The 21,982-nt window shown below is 40.5% G+C and overlaps 1 protein-coding gene across 1 annotated transcript in view; it reads left to right on the forward strand.

Annotated features, from left to right (window-relative positions):
• LOC100558851 (ovostatin) overlaps nucleotides 1-21,982 on the forward strand; it is an 85,378-nt gene that overhangs the window by 21,156 nt on the left and 42,240 nt on the right. Inside the window, exons 7-16 of the mRNA XM_062971381.1 lie at nucleotides 2,488-2,572; nucleotides 3,180-3,291; nucleotides 4,217-4,331; nucleotides 5,437-5,546; nucleotides 7,062-7,220; nucleotides 9,337-9,579; nucleotides 12,931-12,988; nucleotides 13,648-13,793; nucleotides 15,790-15,939; nucleotides 20,230-20,397. Of these exons, the coding sequence (XP_062827451.1) occupies nucleotides 2,488-2,572; nucleotides 3,180-3,291; nucleotides 4,217-4,331; nucleotides 5,437-5,546; nucleotides 7,062-7,220; nucleotides 9,337-9,579; nucleotides 12,931-12,988; nucleotides 13,648-13,793; nucleotides 15,790-15,939; nucleotides 20,230-20,397 (1,346 nt within the window). The remainder of the gene's footprint in view (nucleotides 1-2,487; nucleotides 2,573-3,179; nucleotides 3,292-4,216; nucleotides 4,332-5,436; nucleotides 5,547-7,061; nucleotides 7,221-9,336; nucleotides 9,580-12,930; nucleotides 12,989-13,647; nucleotides 13,794-15,789; nucleotides 15,940-20,229; nucleotides 20,398-21,982) is intronic.

A 21,982-nucleotide genomic window follows, 5' to 3' on the forward strand; every position in this document is an offset into this window, starting at 1 on the left:
AAAACAAGAAATAAAACCATTTGAAACTAAAAACAAAAAGGGTGAAACAGGACTAGGAAACACATGGCTTTGCACTTTTTAATGGACTTGAGTTCCCATTATCCCTAAACAACCCCTACCAAATAAGGATGCGGGATAGAATCATAGAAACCTAGAGTTGGAAGAGATCTCGTAGTACCAAGAAGCAGGAAAATGGCATTCAAAACACTCCCGACAGATGGCCATCCAGCCTCTGCTTAAAAACCTCCAAAGAAGGAGCATCCACAATACTCTGGGGTTGTAGTGATAACGCATTCATATCTGGTAAAGCAAAGGAAGACAACTGAAAGCCAACATTTAGCAGGGAAATGGCTCAGAAAAGTCTTTTTAAGGAGAAAAGCCATTAGTGAAAAGTTAAGGCAAGCTTCTCCCCAAGAAATTACACAGGAAATACCATCCTGTAGCCTTCAGGCAGATACAGATGGGAAATGAAAGTGGAAGAGTTGGCACAGCTTGGAATACTTCCTCTTTTTTTTACATCAATTCCCAGAATGCCTGAGCCAGCCATCTAGGACATTCTTGGTATTGCACTCCAAAATTAAAGCACTATCTGGGGCATTCCAGGCCTTGCAGTACAAAAAGGGGGGTTGTTACCTTCTTGACGGTTTGAGGTGTGGGTTGTCAGCTGCAAGGGAGCTACGAGAAGCATGTGGATTATATGTATGCTACTATATATTCTTCTTGTGACAGAAAAGAAGAATAAATCAACATTTTAAGAAATAAATATTCAGTATGCTACAGAAAACATTAGCACAAAGCAAGCACTTTATTGCAAAGCAAGTATATCTTTGCCATATGAAAAGAGCACAATCTGTCCAAGGATCTCATCATAAAGCCCTGGTGAAACGTCCCACTTCACAGGGATCCTGGAGAGGAAAGAGATAGCAGTGGGGTGAATCGGTCACCCCAAGCCTGGCTCCCTCTCAGTGATCCTTTCCCTATCATATGAGGAAAACATCGTCATTGCAGGGAGGCTCTGTGTTGGGTCCATTTTGAGAAAGAAGTGGCCGGCAATGCTTTCCCTCCAGTTGGAGAAGGGGTTTCTGTCAGGAGTGCTTTGAATGCGATTTTCCTGCTACGTATATTTGGCTGGAGTTGCACTTTAAAAATGTACAAATTCAACTTAAGACCAGGACATGAGAGAAGCCTCCCACAAGGATGGTAAAAACATCAAAACATCCAGGGATCCCCTCGGCAACGTCCTTGCAGATGGCTAATTCTCTCACACCAGAAGTGACTTGCATTTTCTCTAGTTGCCCCCCCCCCCCCCTAAAAAAAAAACTTAAGAGCAAGCCCATAGAACCTATCTTGTTTGTAACTTGGGGAATGCCTGTATTGAAAAATCAGATACAAACTGAGCCATCTTGCTTTACAGCAGCCTTTTTCAACACAATGAAGAGCAGTTGACTGGTGATGATGGGTGCTGTAGTCATAGAATCATAGAATCATAGTCTATTGTGGCTGAAAGACAATACACTAGGAAAAGTATTTATAAAGCAACATTAGCCATCTTTCAGAACAAACATCTAATCAATCATCACAAATTCTAAGAACACAGGGATTGGGACTTTCTTCTTAGATCTGCGAGCCTTTGTAGATAGCTCTGGCTTACCACTGAATCAGACCTGTTGCACTATCCACAACCTACAACTAGCAATTTTCTTTGTGACAAGATCCAAAATGCTTTAAACTCAGGCACCATGCTTGCATTGGACAAACAAAATGATATCCATACAAATTTTGAACTCTGTCTCTATGGAGTCATATTGTTTCTTCATGGCCATTTTCTCAATTTAGATGTCTGCTAACAAAGAACAGTTATCAGAAAAATGATACCTCTTTTTGGCACTTAAGAGTTGCCAAGTCACAATGTTACTGTAATAGAGGCCACAATGGGGTAGAATTATGTTATGTAAATCTTAAATCAATAGTTGCCCAAATAAATTCTATATTTTCAGTCTCTATTTTAGATCTGGTAATCCATTGACTTATTCACTCAAGAATCTCATATCTCTGTAAACACACGAATTCACTGCTAATAGTCCACAACCCCAAGAGCCTAATTTCCACCATTTGCTCCTTTTTCTTCTCTTTTCTGCCATCTTGCTTTGATTCTGACCTTTGCATTTTAAGCTCAGTGTTTGCCCATCTTGTGTTGTCATTCTGATTTGCTATGTCTTGGTCTTATCTCACAGTTCCAGAAAAAAATACCTAAAATTTACAAAAACACATATTTAGATCACAGAATAATAGTGGTGCTTCGAGTCAAGAATCAAATCAACAAAAATACGTAAAAATTTCTAGTCAGGAGCCAAAAACTGCAACATTTCATTGAGTAGCTGCTCCTACCTTGACTTTTTCTGTCTGGCAGACTCACCAAAATGTTCAAAATTACAGACTTGAAACTCTGACAAAGCATATAGATTATTTTTATTTTTCCTTCTCCAGTATTACCAAAGTTTGATGGTACAATCCATGCACCAAAAACAATTTCTGTGGAGAATCAAGAATTTGCAGTGAAGGTGTGCGCTGTGTAAGTATTACATACCTTCCAGCTGTTCTTGTTTGTTAGGGACAGTCCCTATTATTTTGCTTTTAAAATGTCCCTGTCTGTCTCTATTTCTTCCATTTTCTCCTTTAGTCTACATCTTACATTAACTGCTGCAAACTGAATTCAAAAGTAATTTGCTTTCAGTTTATTCAGTCGAGAATCAGGAGAGGAATCTTCCCTGTTGGCTCAGACAAAAGCAAACTGCTGCAGATTGTCTGTTCTTCTTTATTAATTTTCCCAATTAATGATGGAAGAATTGCGAGGGAGGTAGTGGGATATACATACAGCTGTGCAATGTCAGTTTGTCTGTCTTATGTGACAAAGTCCCTAGTAAACCTAGAGAATGATAATGACTGTTCACTTAGAAAACATAAATATTTTTCTTACAGAGAATAAAGAAGAAACACCAAAAATAATATTATCAGAATTGAATTTACATAATGGAGGCTGAATACAATAGAGAATGTAATTTTTCTCAAAAAATCCATATATCAAACACATCTGTAGATCTGAATGGTCGACTTGTCATTTCCAGTTATAGTCTGCATTTGAGTCTCTCCTTCCTCAAATATGTTTCTTTTTCTGTCAGTTACACCTACGGGCAGCCTGTGGAGGGAAGAGTTCAGCTCAGTGTGTGTAGAAATCTCAATTTTTATGGAAGCTGTAGAAGGGATCCTCTCTGTGTGTCTGTTAATAAGGAGGTAAGATAACATGCTTCCTTATCCTTCACTGTGTTTCATTTTCTCCCAAAGATTTCTTCTTTCTTCTCCTCAGCCCTTTCCTCTATGACCCTCTGAACTTTTCTATGGCCATATTGTGGGTGCATGCAATCCTACCTACACTGAACATCACATTGCTGAAAATAAGCATCCTGGGACGCTTAGAGCCTTCTTCCAGGTCGGAGCCCCATGGCACCCATCACATGATGTTGTGTGACTTTCAGCTGTGTGCCCCCCCCCCCAAAAAAAATTTAACTGGGGTGAAAGCATCACCAGGTGCTTTCCCCGCAACATGGGAGGCTTCCTGTGTTGTGTTGGCTCCAATGGAGCCAGCATGCTTCTGCATTATTTGGGTGATGTTGCCCTGAAACAATAAAACATCACCCGGGGAGGAGGTGACTCAGTTCAGAAAATGATGCTCTCAAACTTTATTTTAGGTAACAGAATTACCATGGATATGGTCAGATCTGACAAATAGTAATTGAATAGTATATTTATAGTTAACATAATTCAAATAATACACAGGTTTTTGCCACATTTATGCAGGCTTTTGCCCCATTGGAATAATGTTTCATTAGCCTATTTTTCTTCCTGGTGTGGTCTGACCAAGGCAGAATAGAGGGATAGCATGACTTCCCTGGATTTAGACACTATACTCCTATTGATGCAGGGCAAAATCCTGTTGGCTTTTTAAGCAGCTGCATCACATTGTTGGCTCATGTTTAACTTGTTGCCCATAAGGACTCCAAGATCTAGAATGTCTAGATTTATACTTGAGTATCTAGGATAAGTAAATATGTAAACAAACAAACAAGCTATCATATCTTAACAAGAACTTTCCTTTAGAGAAGACAATTACAAGCATTTTTTCTGCTCACATTGCATTTGTTTACTATTCTTTTATCAGCTGGGTAAAGATGGCTGCTTTTCCCACATCTTCATCTCAAAGACCTTTGAGCTTAATCGTTCAGGATATTGGATGAACCTTGATGTCAAAGCCATAATTACCGAGAAAGGGACAGGTAAACTCTTTGGCTTAATCAAAAAGGAAGGGACTGGAAAGATATGAACTTGGGAGACATTTATGATCTATTGGGGAAGATCTTCACTCTGTCCCACCACCTGCTCAAGTGCCCTTGGTGGGAACATGGGAGAGGGCTTTTTCGGTGGCTGCTCCCAGGCTGTGGAACTCCTTCCCAAGAGAGACCAGGAGGGCCCCATCCCTGCTGGCCTTCTGCAAGCAGGTCAAGACCTTCTTCTTCCAGCAGGCATCTGGGGAAGGATAAACAGTGTGTTTTGGGGAGGTTGGGTGGGATTGGAAAGTGGGGCTGTGAGGTTTAAAGACTATTTTAAGTGTATTTATTGTACTTTAATCTGTTTTTACCACACTGTTACTGTTTTTTGTATTGTGCTTCTAAAACTTGACTAAGTGTGGAATTGTTAGCAATCTTGAGTCCCTAGGGGGAGAAAGACATGTAGCAAATAATAAAAAAATAATAAGGGACAACATTGGCCTCATGCAATGACTGAATTTGAGATTCAATGTGGTCATAGCTTGACGTTTACTCTTGGATTGCAGATTCTTACCCTATTTCTTCTCCTATTATTATTATCTGTACGCCCCTGGTGGTGGTGCAGTGTGTTAAAGCGCTGAGCTGCTGAACTTGCAGACCGAAAGGTCCCAGGTTCAAACCCCGGGAGCGGCGTGAGTGGCCTCTGTTAGCTCCAGCTTCTGCCAACCTAGCAGTTCAAAAACATGCCAATGTGAGTAGATCTATTGATATGACTGCATGGAGTGCCGTTACCTTCCCGTAACCTATTGGTACCGCTCCGGCGAGAAGGTAAGGGCGCTCCATGCAGTCATGCCGGCCACATGACCTTGGAGGTGTCTACGGACAACGCCGGCTCTTCAGCTTAGAAATGGAGATGCGCACCAACCCCCAGAGTCAGACATGACTGGACTTAATGTCAGGGGAAACCTTTACATTTACCTATAACACACAGGATTATAACAAATTAATTCATAAATTAATTAAAGGTGAATCTCTAATTTCACATGTTTAATGAATTTAAAATCTTATTAAAATTAAGACTAATTCTTATTTATGTTGGTGGATTCTGCCACAGGAATACAGATTGATAAATCAGCCATTATTTCAATTTCTCGAATACTGGGGACTGTGAATTTTGAAAATATGGACCCATACTATAGAAGGGGACTTCCATACTGTGGACAGGTAAAAAAAGAATCCAAGTATGTTCCACTTGAAATGCTTGTATTGAAATACATGCCAATACTTTTCACCTTTTTAAAAAAAATCATTTTTATTGCAAGATTTGTAAGCAACAGTGTTACATTTTCTTTAACATATATATATCATTTTTCTTGATACAATAAAAACCAAATCCAATACTTTTCACCTTTTTTGGTTTGCTAAGTGAAGTTTGAAACAAAATAGAGATGGGGCAGGACTTCACATGAGAGCCTAGCCTGCTTCTAGAAGACTGGCACAATTCTCTTTTATATGCCCTGTCATATTGGAAGTAAATTTGATAAAGCCTGAACCCTTCCAGATAAATCTTTAAAAGCATGACTTCTCATGATATTGGACTTTGGGTTTTGTCAGTTGATGTTACTTTCACTTCTTTTTATAGGCTGTGCCTAGCAATTCCTTCAATCTATACTCGGCCTCTTTGTTAAACCAGGGTATAGTTTTGCTGAAGTGGCCTCCTGCTTTTAGAGTTACAATGCTATAGTGCAATAATGTCATTTTACCAATTCCTGATGCAATTACACTCTAAAAAGTATACAATAGTAGGCCCTACATGTTTGCTGGGGTTAGGGATGTCTAGAAAACGGTTTTGTCCAGGAACTTCTAAGTTCTCCAAAGTGATGTTGACCACAGAGTCTTGCTGGAGAACCTATAGATTCTTAGAGATAACATACTAATAAAATATGTGAATAATCAAATCCCAAAAATTTGGACTGCAAAACTGTATTTAAAAACAAGGAAGAGGAGGACATTTTTAATGTGCTGGTGTGTCTTGAAATTAAAAGGGGATGGACTCAAGGATGGGAATAGTGTGGTATTTGGTGTCAGGTAGTGTCGGTAAATACTGTAGTCCAGGACTATATAAATATCACTTGGAGATTTAAAAAAGAGAGAGCCAAAGCAATAAATATATATTTGTTCCATCTGAGGAGCTGACTATAACACAGTGGCTAGCAATGTAAGCTAGATCAAATCTCATCATGACTACATTCCAATTTTGTGCTTTGAAAAACCCTGTATATTTTTTCTACCTCATTTGTCCTCTTGCAATATGTGGATAATATGAATCTTTATTGTAAGATAGCTAACATGAAGCACGTGGACTATTTTGAGTATTTTAGTTGTACTGTGTATGCATAAATATTTAAATTAATTTGGAGTTTCCACTATTTGTTATAAATATCTGAGGAACTTCTGGGAAGACCAAAGTGTTGCTAGCAAGCAAAGGAAACATCATGGGGTATCTAATGATAGAATCATAGAATCATAGAATAGTAGAGTTGGAAGAGACCTCATGGGCCATCCAGTCCAACCCCCTGCTAAGAAGCAGGAAATCGCATTCAAAGCACCCCCGACAGATGGCCATCCAGCCTCTGCTTAAAAGCCTCCAAAGAAGGAGCCTCCACCACAGCCCGGGTAAAGTTCTGCTCAATAAAAAGTTGACTTCTGAAAGAGTCCAGGGTTTTTCTTTCATTTCAGATAAAACTGCTTGATGTCAATGACTCACCTATTGAAAATGACAGTGTCCAACTACTCCTCAGTGACAAGAATGTGGGCAATTACAGCACCGATGCAAGTGGCACAGCTCAGTTTTGCATTGATACCTCGAACATCTTGAGTCCTGATTTCTCTCTCAGAGTAAGTTATCAACAGAGTCAAGGTGGAAAGAAAACCTGGTTGCCTTCATGCTGAGGATCAGCAGAGCAGATCCTTTCCCATTATTTCAAAACTACACTCAGAATACAAAGAGTTCTCTTGGCATTTTTAAGACTGCAATAGCAATCCAGTGACGATGTGTGTTTGCAACTGATTCCAACCTGATCCTTCTTGCAAAACTATGCATTATTGAAAAAATAACAAAGAAAAAATAATAGGAAGAATTTCAAATTACATATTTTATTTTAAATACAGTAAATGCAAAACAGAAAAACAATTTAGATTAATGTAAAGGTTTTGGTTAATTTCATGAATACTGAAAAAAGGTTTGATTTGCTCCACTGTAATATAAGAAATTAATCTGATCACCTTTCTAACAGTCCTCTCTTTCCAAAACCAACTGTCAGTGGAGAAGTATTTAGGTTTTGTAGAATAATGGGTCATTACTGTTTGGAAAAGTGCTTCATGCATTCTTCATTTTCCTTCTTCTCCCAACTTAGAAGTCTAAGCCAATTCTAGAATTATTACCATAGCTGTAGAAATGCCTGAAATGTAGAAATTCCACATTTCAGAACGTGATTCTGAATTCTGACATAACTAAAAGGTCTAATTACATATGCCAATATGTGTTGCAGAAGATTAATTCCATTTCTTTGTAAAGTAAAGCAATTTTAACACAGGGATGGGATGAATACAAAAGAAGTGGGGAATTTGGAAGGAGATGCAGGATGCTTATACCACTGTCATTGATGAATGAATTCAAAATGTGCCTTTGTGAAGTCAAACACGTTGAGAATGGTATTGAAAGAGAAAGACACTGAACTATCTGCAGAGGGTAAGAATTGAGTAAAAGAAAACAAAGGTATAAACTTCAGTGGAGTACAATAGACTCTCTTATGGAGGTCCTTTAGAGATTCAATAGTTGTGTCGCAAAAATGCTTTGTTTGTGTATTCCTGCAAGGTAGAAGTTGTACTAAATGACCCTTACAAATGTTAACACTTCTTCTTCCCTGAATATTTTTATATTCTTGATATCTCTGTCCTAAGACTATTTTTTCCTTAGGAAGATATTGGGGCTTAAAATATATGGTCAAATAAGAGTGTCCCCAAAATGTATTTACACTTAACATCTCATAATTCTTGAATTATTTTTTGATATTTTTCAAAAATGTATATTATTAACAAAATTACAATAGCAGAGAAGTGGCATGAAATTATATGAGAAATATTACGTGGGATTTGCCACTTTATGCTTCAACAATTTAAGTAGAACATGGAGCATATTGTCAGCACAGGGCTGACAATATGAACACCTTACATAAACGGTAACTTAAGATGGAATGTGTAACTGATTAAATTATTAGTACAACATTTAATATTCAATATAAATTTATTTACCAACTTTCAAATAATTAATACTATGAGCTATTAAAGGGTGTACTGTATATGCCTTTTTTTTTGAGCCCCCAATGGCGCAGCGGATTAAGCTGCTGAGCTGCTGAACTTGCTGACTGAAAGGTTGGCGATTCGAATCAGGGGAACAGTGAGCTCCCACTGTTAGCGCCAGCCTCTGCCAACCTAGCAGTTCGAAAACATGCAAATGTGAGTAGATTAATAGGTACCACTCCAACAGGAAGGTAACAGCGCTCCATGCTATCATGCTGGCCATGGACAACACCATCTCTTCGGTTTAGAAATGGATATGAGCACCAAGCCCCGAGGTCAGACAGACCTTATGCATGTAGGCCGAAAGTACCTACAATACCTTGTACAATACCTTGAATATTTTTGTGCATGGAATAAGGTTTATGTACATGAAATCATCAGAGAAAGCAAAAGTGTCACTATTTCATCATCCATGTGGACAATTTTTAATTTTTAATTATTTCAGATCTCAGAATTCTGGATAGGGATGCTCAACCTGTATACAATTCCAGTCAGAATTAAACTATTTTGTTTGCAGTGTAAAAGTTGTGACATTCTATTCCCTATCAGTTCAGGTTTGTCTGATTTCTTTCATAGAAATAATGTGAATTTGCATTGATTTGTAGAGGGCATTGCAAAATGCATACATATATCTTCTCTTCTGTGTCTACAGCTAATATATAAACCAAATGAAAACTGCAATAGTGATGGCTGGGTATTGCCTTACTATCCAGAAGGCTATTATTTAGTCCAGCGCTTCTATTCAAGAACAGGCAGTTTTGTGAAAATACATCAGGCATCAAAAGACCTGCCTTGTGGCCAGACCAGAGAAATCAAAGTGTCTTTTGTCTTCAACGACATCAAGAGCAACTCTAAAAACCTAAAGGCACGCACCACAGCAAGCTTCTTCCATGTAGTAAGTAGAAAATCCCCAACATGAAGCACTTGCCAGAAAGTTCAAGACAGAACCATATAACTGCCAAAAGCAAAATTGAAATTTAAAAATATAATGGAGGACAACAACAGACTATTAAAGCACAAAAGGAGGAAGTAACTCAGATAGCATAAGCTTATTTGTTCCACCCTTTACTAAGAGTGGCAGTCCTTCTGCGTGTAATTGGATATAAGGATGATGCCTGCAGCTGATCTGTGCTTAAAGGGACAATGTAAAAATGTAGAAAGGCTACACATTGAATATGTCATTGTCTAGGGACCTCATCAGATGGGCACAATTGCCCATCCTAGGATGCTTGGACTTCATTTGAGACACAGAGCCCGCTGGTTCCAACACATCAACTTCCGGTGGAGCTCCATGCCTCAACTGAAGTCCAAGCTTCACAGGAGGCAGCAGCAACAACACAGGAAGCTTCCCGTGCTGCATAAAAAACAACAGTGGGAAGCTGGGTGGTGATGCTTTCCCCTGTGGGATGGGGTGAGTGACAAGGTGGGCAATATGGAGCAACGGGTTCCCCATGCCCCCCACTGGGCCCTGCTGGATTTGCCACAATCCATGGCGAATCGGGGAGTGAATACATGAGTGATTGGACTACACAACCAAAACAATACCTGATTTTGAAGTATAGCGCAGGGGTTCCCAACTAAGGCCCATGGGCCGGATATGGCCCTCCAAGGCCACAATCCTAATTAACTATCTCATCAGTCAAAAGCAGGTCAACATCTCCCAATGAAATACTGGTAATTTATGTGGGTTAAAATTGTACTTCATTTTAAATATTGTATTGTTTTTTCATGTTGTTTTGCATTACAAATAGAATATCTGCAGTGTTCATAGGAATTTATGTTATTGTTTTTTTCAAACGATCGTCCGGGCCCCCAACACTCAGAGAGACTGCTTAAAAAGTTTGAGGACCCTTGGTATACAGTATGTTCTTGCTATCAAATTTCACCTTTGATGCAAATGTTAAAGTTCCCCCACAGCAGGAATCTCCCTGCACCCTTCTCTCACATCATTCAGGGTCATCTGTGACTTTGTGACTTTGGGTTGTTGTGAGTTTTCTGGGCTGTATGGCCATGTTCCAGAAGCATTTCTCCTGATGTTTCACCCACATTTATAGTAGGCATCCTCAGAAGTTGCGAGGTATATTGAAAACTAAGCAAGGGAGGCTTATATATCTGTGGAAGGTCCAAGGTGGAAGAAAGAACTCTAGTTTGCTGGAGGAAGTGTGAATGTTGCAATTAATCACCTGATTAGCATATTATTTATTTATTTATTACAATATTTATATCCCGCCCTTCTCACCCAACAGGGGACTCAGGGCGGCTTACAAAAAACACGTATATAAAAATTATACAGTGCAATATAAATCCGTTAAAAATTATTATTAACTTACATCAGTATTCATAAAACACATTATAAAATACAGATAGGCGTGTTCAGTTCAAAAAACTGGGTCTGTCAATTGAGTTCCAGTGTACATGATAATAATTAATGTTGCCAATTATTATTCGAAAGCCTGGCCCTCTAGCTTCAAGGCTAATTCTTAGCAAAAGGAAAAGTGTTCTTACTGTACATCAAGGAAACCACTGACCACCTAGGAAAACTGATGAAGAAACACAACCTACAAACTATCTATAGACCCACTAAGAAAATTCAACAAATCCTACGTTCAGCAAAGGACAAGAGGGATCCTCGCACCCCTGCAGGAGTCTACCGTATACCATGTAGCTGTGAACAAGTCTACATAGAGACCACCAAATGCAGCAGCTTTGCCCAGGCACGAATCAAGGAACATGAAATGCACTGCAGACTAACTCAACCATAGAAGTCAGCCATTGCAGAGCACTTGGTGAACCAACCTGGACACAGTATATTATTTGAGAACACAGAAATGCTGGACCACTCTGACAACCACCATGTCAGACTACATAGAGAAGCCATTGAAATCCACAAGCATGTGGACAATTTCAACAGAAAGGAGGAAACCATGACAATGAACAAAATCTGGCTACCAATATTAAAAACTCTAAAATCAGAACAATAAATAAAGAACAACACTCTGAAAATAGGGAAATTCTAGACATGAAACAATCAGGGCTGGCTAAAACCTGCCAACAAAAGATTCCCCCAGGCAGGAATTAGCCTTGAAGCTGCAAGGCCATTAAATGCTAATCAAGGTGATTAATTACAACATTCACATTTGCCTTCAAGAGACAAGAGTCCTTTCTCCTACCCTGGACCTTCCATAGATATATAATCTTCCCTTGCTTCGTTTCCAATATACCTCACAACCTCTGAGGATGCCTGCCATAGATGTGGGTGAAACATCAGGAGAAAATGCTTCTGGAACATGGCCATACAGCCCAGAAAACTCACAACAACCCAGTGATTCCAGCCATGAAAGCCTTCAACAACACTTTGGGTCTGTTGATTTCATCTGCTTATTGTTGCATAGGTTTGCTTTGCTCTGTGTTCTGTTTTCTAAAAGAAGACCCAGGGAAACTATTAAAACTACTTGGCTAGAAAAATGTGGGGTTTCCCACAATGTGCAATTTCTTCAATTAATTTGACAAATAGCCTTCCACCAAGATTATAATTGACACATGCCCATCAATAGTTCACTGTTTAAAGCAACGGAATGAGCTTGTTCAATAACATAATACATTTCAAGAGCATCAAAGATAGCAGTACTTAAATTTTGTAATACTAGAACAGATTGCAACTACGGTGAGTTAAATACTTCAGGACTGTATATGTGCAAACACAGAGTCATTATTTTATTTTATTTTATTTATAAGCAGAACCAAAGCAAAAAAGGAGCCCCAGTGGCGAATTGTGTTAAAGCACTGAGCTGCTGAACTTGCAGACCAAAAGGTCCCAGGTTCAAATCCTGGGAGCAGAGTGAGCGGCTGCTGTTGCTCCAGCTTCTGCCAACCTAAAAGTTCGCAAACGTGCCAATGTGAGTAGATAGGTACCGCTGCGGCAGGAAGGTAACGGCGCTCCATGCAGTCATGCTGGCCACATGACCTTGGAGGTGTCTACAGACAACGCCAGCTCTTCGGCTTAGAAATGGAGATGAGCACCAACCCCCAGAATCAGACATGACTGAACTTAACATCAGGGGAAACCTTTACCTTTTACTAAAGCAAAAAAAAAAAATCAATGCTGGCTATCTGATGAGCTTCCAGTCCTGAGCATTCATTAAATAACATTTTCTCATGAGATGATTTGATGAATAGAAACTCTTCTATGCCCTCAAAAACTGACTGTTTTCCTCGTTGCTCTTGTTTTCTCTCTTGGTGTTCATAGGTGCTTGTGAAGAACAAAATTGTCCATTATGGTGAACACACTGTCCCCTTCCGTGTCGGTGAGTAAATAGTGCTGCCCTGAAATTTAGACAGTGATTCTATCACAAAGCTGGATGTAAGCCCCTAGGAAATCAGTGGGATTTCTATAGGGCATTGCTTAGTATGTAGCCTTAAATTATAGATTTTTCGTGAGCATAATCTCTCAAAAACTCAACTTCATTCCTCCATAGCCATGCATAATGGTCTCTGTTGACAGGTTGCTTATAAGACTATATCCACTATGGATTAACCCCCTTTCCCCTATAGCAGTAGTTCTCAACGTGTGGGTCCCCAGGTGTTTCCCCCTACAACTCCCAGAAATCCCAGCCAGTTAACCAGCTGCTAGGATTTCTGGGAGTTGAGAGTCAAAACATCTGGAGACCCACAGGTTGAGAACCACTGCCCTATAGGATACCTTTATTTGACAGTGGAGGGTGGTGGAGTTTCCTTCTTTATAGTTTTTTAAGAGGCTGGATGCCATCTGTCAGAATGGCAAATGTTGGACTTGATTGCTCTTGTGGTCTCTGCAAAACTCTATGAATTATATGAATATATCTTGCTTAGTGACCACACAGAAATGTAGTGCAAGATGTGAATGGCCTGTAGAAAACCCTGCTATCAGTCTTGCCTTTTGGAAGGCTCCTGCCTGCTTTTCTCTCAATGTTCTCTGTAACTTCAGGTTCCGCGGGATTCTTCAACATCCGACTTGCTGTTGGTCCAAACTTGGCCCCGGTTGCCACACTGGTAGTCTACAGCCTGCACCCTGATAAGGAAGTTGTGGGTGACACTGCCAGATTCCAGATAGAGAAGTGCTTTAAAAATAAGGTAAGGTAACAAGAACCGCAGCACATAAGGAGACGTTAAATGTGAAATTAATTGCACAGGTGTTTACTATAGAAATGGCAGCTGTAGGAATGGAATGAGGTATTGGGTAGAAAAGATGTTGGACCGAAATGTATCTACACTTCATAATTAATGCAGATTGACATCACTTTAACTGCCCTGGCTCAAGGCTATAGAGTCATGATAATTGTGGTTTGGTGGAGCACCAGCCCTCTTTGGTCATGAGGGCTAAAAATCCTGTAAAACTACAACTCACATGATTCCATAACATTGGGTTATGGCAGTTAAAGTGGTGTCAAATTACATTAATTCTATACCCTGTTTCCCCTAAAATAAGACATCCCCAGAAAATAAGACCTAGTAGAGGTTTTGCTGAATTGCTAAATATAAGGCCTCCCCCAAAAGTAAGACCTAGCAAAGTTTTTGTTTGGAAGCATGCCCGCCGAACAGAACACCAGAGCATGCAGGATCGGTAAATGTACGTACCATAAAGTGTTGTACATGGAAATATTGGTAGTAACAAGAAATTCTTGATAGGATTCACAGTTTGTCTGGTTATGCTGGTTTATGACAACTACTGTACTAAATGGAGTGTTCATTTTTTTTGTTCAACAATACATGTGAATTCTTCTTCATGGAAAAATAAGACATCCCCTGAAAATAAGACCTAGAGCATCTTTGGGAGCAAAAATTAATATAAGACACTCTTATTTTCGGGGAAACACGGCAGCATAGATGTACCGAGAGACTTGGAAATCTAGATTCAAGCCCCCACTCAGCGATATAACTGATATTACCTCACCCACGGGCTTTACTAGCCTCGTGCCTTGTACTTTGGCCCAGCTTGTCATCATTTTAAACTTTGTACTGTATTTACACTTTGTTTTACTGTGCCATTGTTCCCATGTTTTGTTTTGTTTTGTTTTGTTATTGTACGGGCACCCTATGGGATGCTATTGTGTGCCTCGTTTGTATTTTAATGTTGTTTTATTGTAATGGTTTGGGCTTAGCCCCGTGTTAGCTGCCCTGAGTCCCTTCGGGGAGATTGCGGCGGGATACAAAAATAAAGGTGTTATTATTATTATTATTATTATTATTATTATTATTATTATTATTACTACTCACTAAGTGATTTTGGTTAGTTGCTCTCTCTGAGCTTAGCTTATATTACAAGATTGTTATAAAGATATAAATGGGGAGTAGAGCCACATCTGCTGGAAGCTGATCATACAATTGCATTGGAAGGTCTAGAGATTTCTAGAGAGAACATTTTAATCAAATCAGTGAATAATCAAATCCACAAAATTCAATCCCACAAATGTGAAGGGCTAACTACCGTGTTTCCCCGAAAATAAGACAGTGTCTTATATTAATTTTTGTTCCCAAAGATGCTCTAGGTCTTATTTTCAGGAGATGTCTTATTTTTCCATGAAGAAGAATTCACATTTATTGTTGAGCAAAAAAAAATGAACATTATATTGTCATCACAAACCAGCATAACCAGACAAACTGTAAATCCTATCAATAATTTCTTGTTACTACCATTATTTCCATGTACAACACTCTATGGTACGTACATTTACCGATCCTTCATGCTCTGCTGTTCTGTTCGTTGGGCATGCTTCCAAACAAAACCTTTGCTAGGTCTTACTTTCGGGGGAGGCCTTATATTTAGCAATTCAGCAAAACTTTTACTAGGTCTTATTTTCTGGGGATGTCTTATTTTTGGGAAAACAGGGTATTTAAAAAATCCAGAGTGTAAAGGGAAATAAGGACTTGGTAGCCCATTAGCCAGTGGGGATTTGAATATCAGACATCAGTGTAGAATCTAGGATAAAAAATAGGTGTATACTTTGCCATGCTGTCATTTTGAAAGTCTGAGATGGAGAGAAATGAGTGTGTTTGCGTCATCCAGAAATTGTTGGAATTCTAATGAAAAACAAGATTACTCCTTTCAATGTTTCTTGCTCATTTCCAGGTCAAGCTTGAGTTCTCTAAGAAACAAGCCCTCCCAGCTTCAAATGTCAGCCTCCGTATTGAAGCTGCTGCCAACTCCCACTGCGCCCTGCGTGCTGTGGACCAGAGTGTCCTCCTCTTGAAACCAGAGCGAGAATTATCAGCAGAAAGTGTAAGTGGGTGACCTTTTGATCCACAGTCTTTGTTCTGTGCTCAGGGTAATTCACAAAATAATGCAGCTGCTTTTCCAGAAGTGACCTCCCTATTCATCTTTCACCCCATGAAGGAGTCAAACCTCGTCCACCAGACAGAGTATCTCATTGGCCCTAGAAAAGTGACTTCTATATAGTGCTCAGCTCAGTCTGGTTATTTACTTGTTCTGGATTCTCATAAGCACCCAATACACTCATGTATAAGTTAGAGATATTTTAGTCAAACCATCAACTCCCAAAATTGAGGTAACATTTTTATCTATGGGTCAGTATGAGTAGAGTACCTTAACTTGTACGTAAGGAACTGTCCCCTTCCTGGAGCAGCATGGTGAAAGGTAAGCATTTAGTCCACCTAGGAAATGTTGGGAGGAGGGGGGAGTAATTTCCAAAAAGGAAAAACATTCAAAGCAGCAACAACAGCATTAGCAGCAGTTCAGCAGCTCAGCGGCTTCTAGTGCCAGCAATAACGCAATTGAGCTTAAGCAATTTAGGAGCAGAGTCAAGCTTAAAAGTTTAAAAAACACTTTTTCAAAGAACTCCATTTCTAGATAGGAACTAGATAGGAACAGGGTCTAGCTATCTAATTAATTCATTCATTCATAGCAGACATCTTGTCTCTATGCTGACAGGAGAAGAACAAAAATTGAAGAATCAGGGGCTTGCCATGTGCTCAGAGAAAGTGGTGTGTTCCTGAGAAACATCAGTCTAACTAGCAAGATGATGAAGGAAAGAAAGGAAGACAGGCAGACAAAAAAGCCAATGGGGGAAGGGCTTTTCCCTGCCAATTAAATCATTTGCCTATCTAAGTCCTTGATGAGGACTACAACATTGTGCAGAAGTGGTTGAGTTCCAACAGGGAAAATGTCAAAAGTCAGACGCCAATTAGAGAGCAAAACAGAGTTTATTCAAGAAATAGCCCAAAAATTGGTCACAAACATAAAAGATGGTTTAGAACACTTAACTTTCAGTGTTGTTAAGCAGTCCAAACAAAAATATGACAAAAAGTACGTTTTAACAAATAAACCGGATTATTCAAGCAAATAACCCGGATTAAACTAAAGGTTCTTCAATTCAACTCAAAACTTTCTGAGTTGGCTTGGAATAAGCAGCCAAAACAAAGCAAAGACTTAGAAACTCCCAAAAAACTCCCCAAAGTTCCAAACTAGCGATACAAACTTAAAGCCCTAAATGGGAACCCAAACTGGGCAAAGGAGCTCTCCACTGAGAGCAACTAGTAAACAAACTTGGAGGCTGGTGCGAAAGGTAAAGCAGCTCCAAGCCGCTACGGAGGCCAGCACCAAGCCAAGGAATTAAAGGGGCAGAGCAAAGAGGCGTCGTCAAACTGGTCCGGAGTCGAAACAGGAAAGGCAGCGAAAACTCGCTACAGGAGCTCAAGCAAACACCAGGAGCCCAAGGAGTGAAGAGGAGAGACGTCGTCAGGATGGTCCAAGGTCTGGAAAGGAGACAGTGATGAAGTCAAGAAACAGGCCAGGAGTCAGGAGCCGTAGATACACACAGACCAGAGAACGATGCCGAGTAGCGTTTGAGAGCGAAGGCAGAAGCAAGGTCGAGTTCCAATCCAAGGTCCAGAGGTTGTAGACATCAATTCAAGGTCCACGAAACGGAATGGCACAGAGAGCCAAGGCAACGGAGGCAACAGCAGATCTGAAGCAAAGCCCCAGTCCAGTCTTCAATAACACGTACAGGAGTCCCAGTGGCGCCCAGCAACACCTTGCCACACGCAAAGTAAAGTGGCTAAACATTCCCAATTTATCCCAATCCCCTGGGCGTCCAAACACCAACGCCCAAAGAGCAGGTGTCCCAATTCATTAATCCGAATCAGAACTCCACACAGCTAACGCCTGTGGGTCGGGTGTCCCAAATTCTTCATCAGAATCCCAATCAACCTGCCCACGTCCAGCTCCATGCACACCTGAGGGTCCATCCTCACTCCTCCAAGCAGACCAAGTGGGGTCTGCTTCTGAAGATACCCAAGTTTCCCCAGTGTCAGCAGTATCCATGCCCGTGACCAGTCAGTGCCCACTTCTTCAGCCACCACCTGTTCCCCAGCATCCATTTCTTCCACAGACTCCCCATCTCAATCTTCCTCAGAAAACTCCCCATTGAGGTCCCTAATTCTCTTTCTGTGCAAATCCTCCAACGAGCCCTCCTCGCGAGGGTTTTTCCTTCCTCTCCTGATCCCACCACTATCATTCACAGTCCCCGAAGGCGCAGTCACAACAGAAAACCTAAAAGAAGCTCTGAGCCCCTCTACTGTCTTCTCCATGGCTCTACTTCTGACCTCTTTGAATACCTGGGTGGGAAAATGATGATATTAGCCAGAAGGCAGCTCACCACCTGAGGTGACATTGATGCATTCCACTCTCTGCAGAATGACTCCTGGCTTATTCATGGGTCATATCAAAATTCTTTTTTTTTTTTTTTGCTTTGACTTATACCTGAGGTTAAGTTATACATGAGTATATACAGTAATCATGGCAAAGGGTTGACCAAGAAGCTATAGTAGAATCATAGAGGAAGAGACCTCGTGGGCTATCCAGTCCAACCCCCTGCCAAGAAGCAAGAGGATGGTTTTTAAAAGTCATACGTAACTCTAGAGTAGTAGTGTTGCATAAAATAAGAATTAAAATTCAGCTTTATGCTGATCGTTTTCCATGAACCTAGTAAACTTCATAGCCTGTTATTATTTGTTGAGCTCTATCATTTGTGTTATGTTAGAAATACTGTAACTGCAATATTATTTCCCCAGTGCCACCAACTAGAAGTTATGGTTACATACAGTGCCCTGAGAAAATTGATTAAACAACAAACGAGCTCTGAATCCTTGCTATGCTAATCACATAGATAGGAATTACCACACAGGCATTAGATATTGCTCATGCACACTTTTTCATTGTCAGAGTAACTCTATAAAATACTGATGCTTGAAATAAATCCCTGTGATGTCTCATGGGCCTTGTAGTCCCGTTCCTAGTACTATTGTGGCAGATGAGGAGGAAAACATGGGATTTCCACCGGTTCAGCCAGAATCGGAGCCCCTGCACCTGGAGGATGTTTGCCCTCAAGAAGTCAGCCAAACAAGCCTTGGGCAGAATTCTCCCCCGTTTTCTCATAGGGACAATTATAATAGAGATAGAGGAACTAGGGAGGCGAATCGCCGGAGCGCCAGAATCGCAGCCAAACAATTAGCTGATTAGGTCTGCTTCCCTTGGGAAATTCTAAGGAGTCATGCATCTGGACAGAGTTGGGTTTCACTTTTAGTTCTCCAGGGAAAGTGTTCTTTCGGCGGGAAACGAGACCCTATTTAGGTGTTTTGCCGCGAAGGAAACCTTGCGGAGTCAACTCGTCAGCTAGAGGAGTGAGATCGTGTGTGGACTACGCAACTCCAGTTCCTTGTTTCCAGGACCAAGTTCCAAGCCTGCCTTGTTCCCCGGACCTCGCCACGGACCTTGTTCTTGCTTCTGTTGCCTCGTATCAAGTCTTGTTTGCCAAGAATCTAGTTTGTTTTCCAGCCTTGTTGTCAAGCTCCAATGGACTAAAAGACCTTGTCATTTCCCCACACTTTGCTCGGCAAAGTGTGTGTTTCGGTTATTGGATTATAACTTTGGACCTTAATATCACCTTTTGGACATTATTTTCCTGGACTATATTTGACCTTTCCTGAAAGGTCTATTTCTGAACTTTATTCTTCACTTGTTTTTATTGACTTTATATATTCCTTTAATAAAGATATTAGATAGATTCTGGTCTCTGCGCATGGTTATTGGTGCTCTGCAGCCTGGGTCCTGACAATCCCATCTCTCTTGACCAGTGCTATAAGTAGCTTGGAATGAAAACACTGCTGAGACTTGGTAGTCATTGTTTTTTATCCGTTTGCCTTCCTGCTTAGTTTCAGAGCTCCTTCCAGCTCCATGCCTCATTTGGAGATGCAATAAGGCTGAAAATTCAGTCCTACCTAACAGTAGCATGTTTTGTGGACATGCCAGGCTTCTTCTTTTAAACAAGACGTATTAAAAGCCCAAACTTTGGCATTTATATAGCTTTTAGATTTCTGTTCATTGATTGTCTGTGTTAATATTTTAATTTAGTAACCATAACAATCTAGTAATTGAAGTGTTGGGCTAAAAGTCAGAGAGTAGTTGAAGAGTTAGACTAAACTCTCAATGAATCTTGCTAGAAAAGCCAACACGTTAAGACTATATTTGGCCTCATGTTTTTTCTCTCTTTAGGTCTACAGTCTACTTCCCTCTGATATGTTTGGTTACTATTTCAATGGGCTCAATCTGGAGGATGACCCTGAAGAGCCTTGCATCACAGCTGACAACATCTTTTATAACGGATTGTTTTATGTTCCTTCAGACATCAGCTATGGCCTAGATATCCATGGTCTCATTAAAGTAAGATTTATACATTCTTATACTGTTGTGAATCTGGATTCCAATACTTTCAATTCCAGAGGATTACTGGCTGAAAGGTGGATGGAGAGGTGGGACTTTTTGAATGATCTTTCAGCAATTTTGTATATGTAAGTATGCAATTTGAATATTCCTTTTGTTTTTCATGTCAGGAGCGACTTGAGGAACTGCAAGTCGCTTCTGGTGTGAGACAATTGGCCGTCTGCAAGGGCATTGCCCAGGGGACGCCCAGATGTTTTACCATCCTGTGGGAGGTTTCTCTCATGTCCCCACATGGAAAGCTGGAGCTGACACACAGGAGCTCACCCCACTCCCGGATTCAAACCGCTGACCTTTCGGTCTGTAGTCCTGCCAGCACAAGGGTTTAACCCATTCCTGCATCAGTTTTAAATTACAAATCAGGAACATAAATGGTTGTACATTCCAAAGTTGCAGGTCTCCAGTCAGTACTGTTAGTCCTCTCAAAAGAATTGCAGGTGATATAGCAGCTCATCAGCAGAGTTGCAATAGTCATGCAACTGCCAATAGACTTTGAAACCGCATCTACATTGCCATATAATCCAGTTTCTGAATGCAGATTAACTGCACTGAGCTGGATTATATTGTAGTGTAGACTCATATAATTCAGCTCAAAGCAGTTAACCTGAAGCTGGATTATATGGCAGTGTAGATCTAACCTCAGAGGCATTCAAGTGGTTTTTTGGGTATGAACAGGAGGGGAGACTAGAAAATGAAAAAAAAGTGGAAATTATTGTGTGAAAATTGTCTTGGGCCAGAAAAAAGTTCCATCACTGCTGGACTTATGCTTCCATGTGAACCAAGGGAGATGCCACACTGTCTGCTAAATGTCAGCCTAGACAGTGGAGGTTTACCATTCAAGGTAATCTCTGAGCTAGAGTTTGGACCAATTATTTGTGGACTAGAATTGTCAGAATCACTCATATAATATTCTAGCTATGGATCCTTGGAGTTGTCATCTTAAAAGATGATTTTTCCTAGGTTTGCACAAGGAATAAATATTATGTAGTGTAAGTCAGTCAGAAGAATCACAATATTTGGAGAAGATTGTGATCATTATAGAGGCAGAGTTAAAACTTGTCTCAGAAAAATGGCCAAAGGTTAGGCAGAATATATACCTCACAACCTCTGAGGATGCCTGCCATAGATGTGGGAGAAACGTCAGAAGAGAATACTTCTAGAACATGGCCATACAGCCCGGAAAACATACAACAACCCCGCAGAATATATAGATTACTAGCTGTGCCCAGCCACGCGTTGCTGTGGCAAAGTATGGTGGTATGGGAAATAAAGTACTGAGGAATTGGTGGTAGTTAAGGTAAAGGGTAAAGGTTTTCTCCTGGCGTTAAGTCCAGTCATGTCTGACTCTGGGGGTTGATGCTCATCTCCATTTCTAAGCCGAAGAGCCAGCGTTGTCCGTAGACTCCTCCAAGGTCATGTGGCATGATTGCATGGAGCGCCGTTATCTTCCCGCTGGAGTGGTACCTATTCATCTACTCTCATTTGCATGTTTTCGAACTTCTGGGTTGGCAGAAGCTGGGGCTAACAG

This window comes from Anolis carolinensis, chromosome 2 (assembly GCF_035594765.1).
Source record: "Anolis carolinensis isolate JA03-04 chromosome 2, rAnoCar3.1.pri, whole genome shotgun sequence".
Taxonomy (NCBI): domain Eukaryota; kingdom Metazoa; phylum Chordata; class Lepidosauria; order Squamata; family Dactyloidae; genus Anolis; species Anolis carolinensis.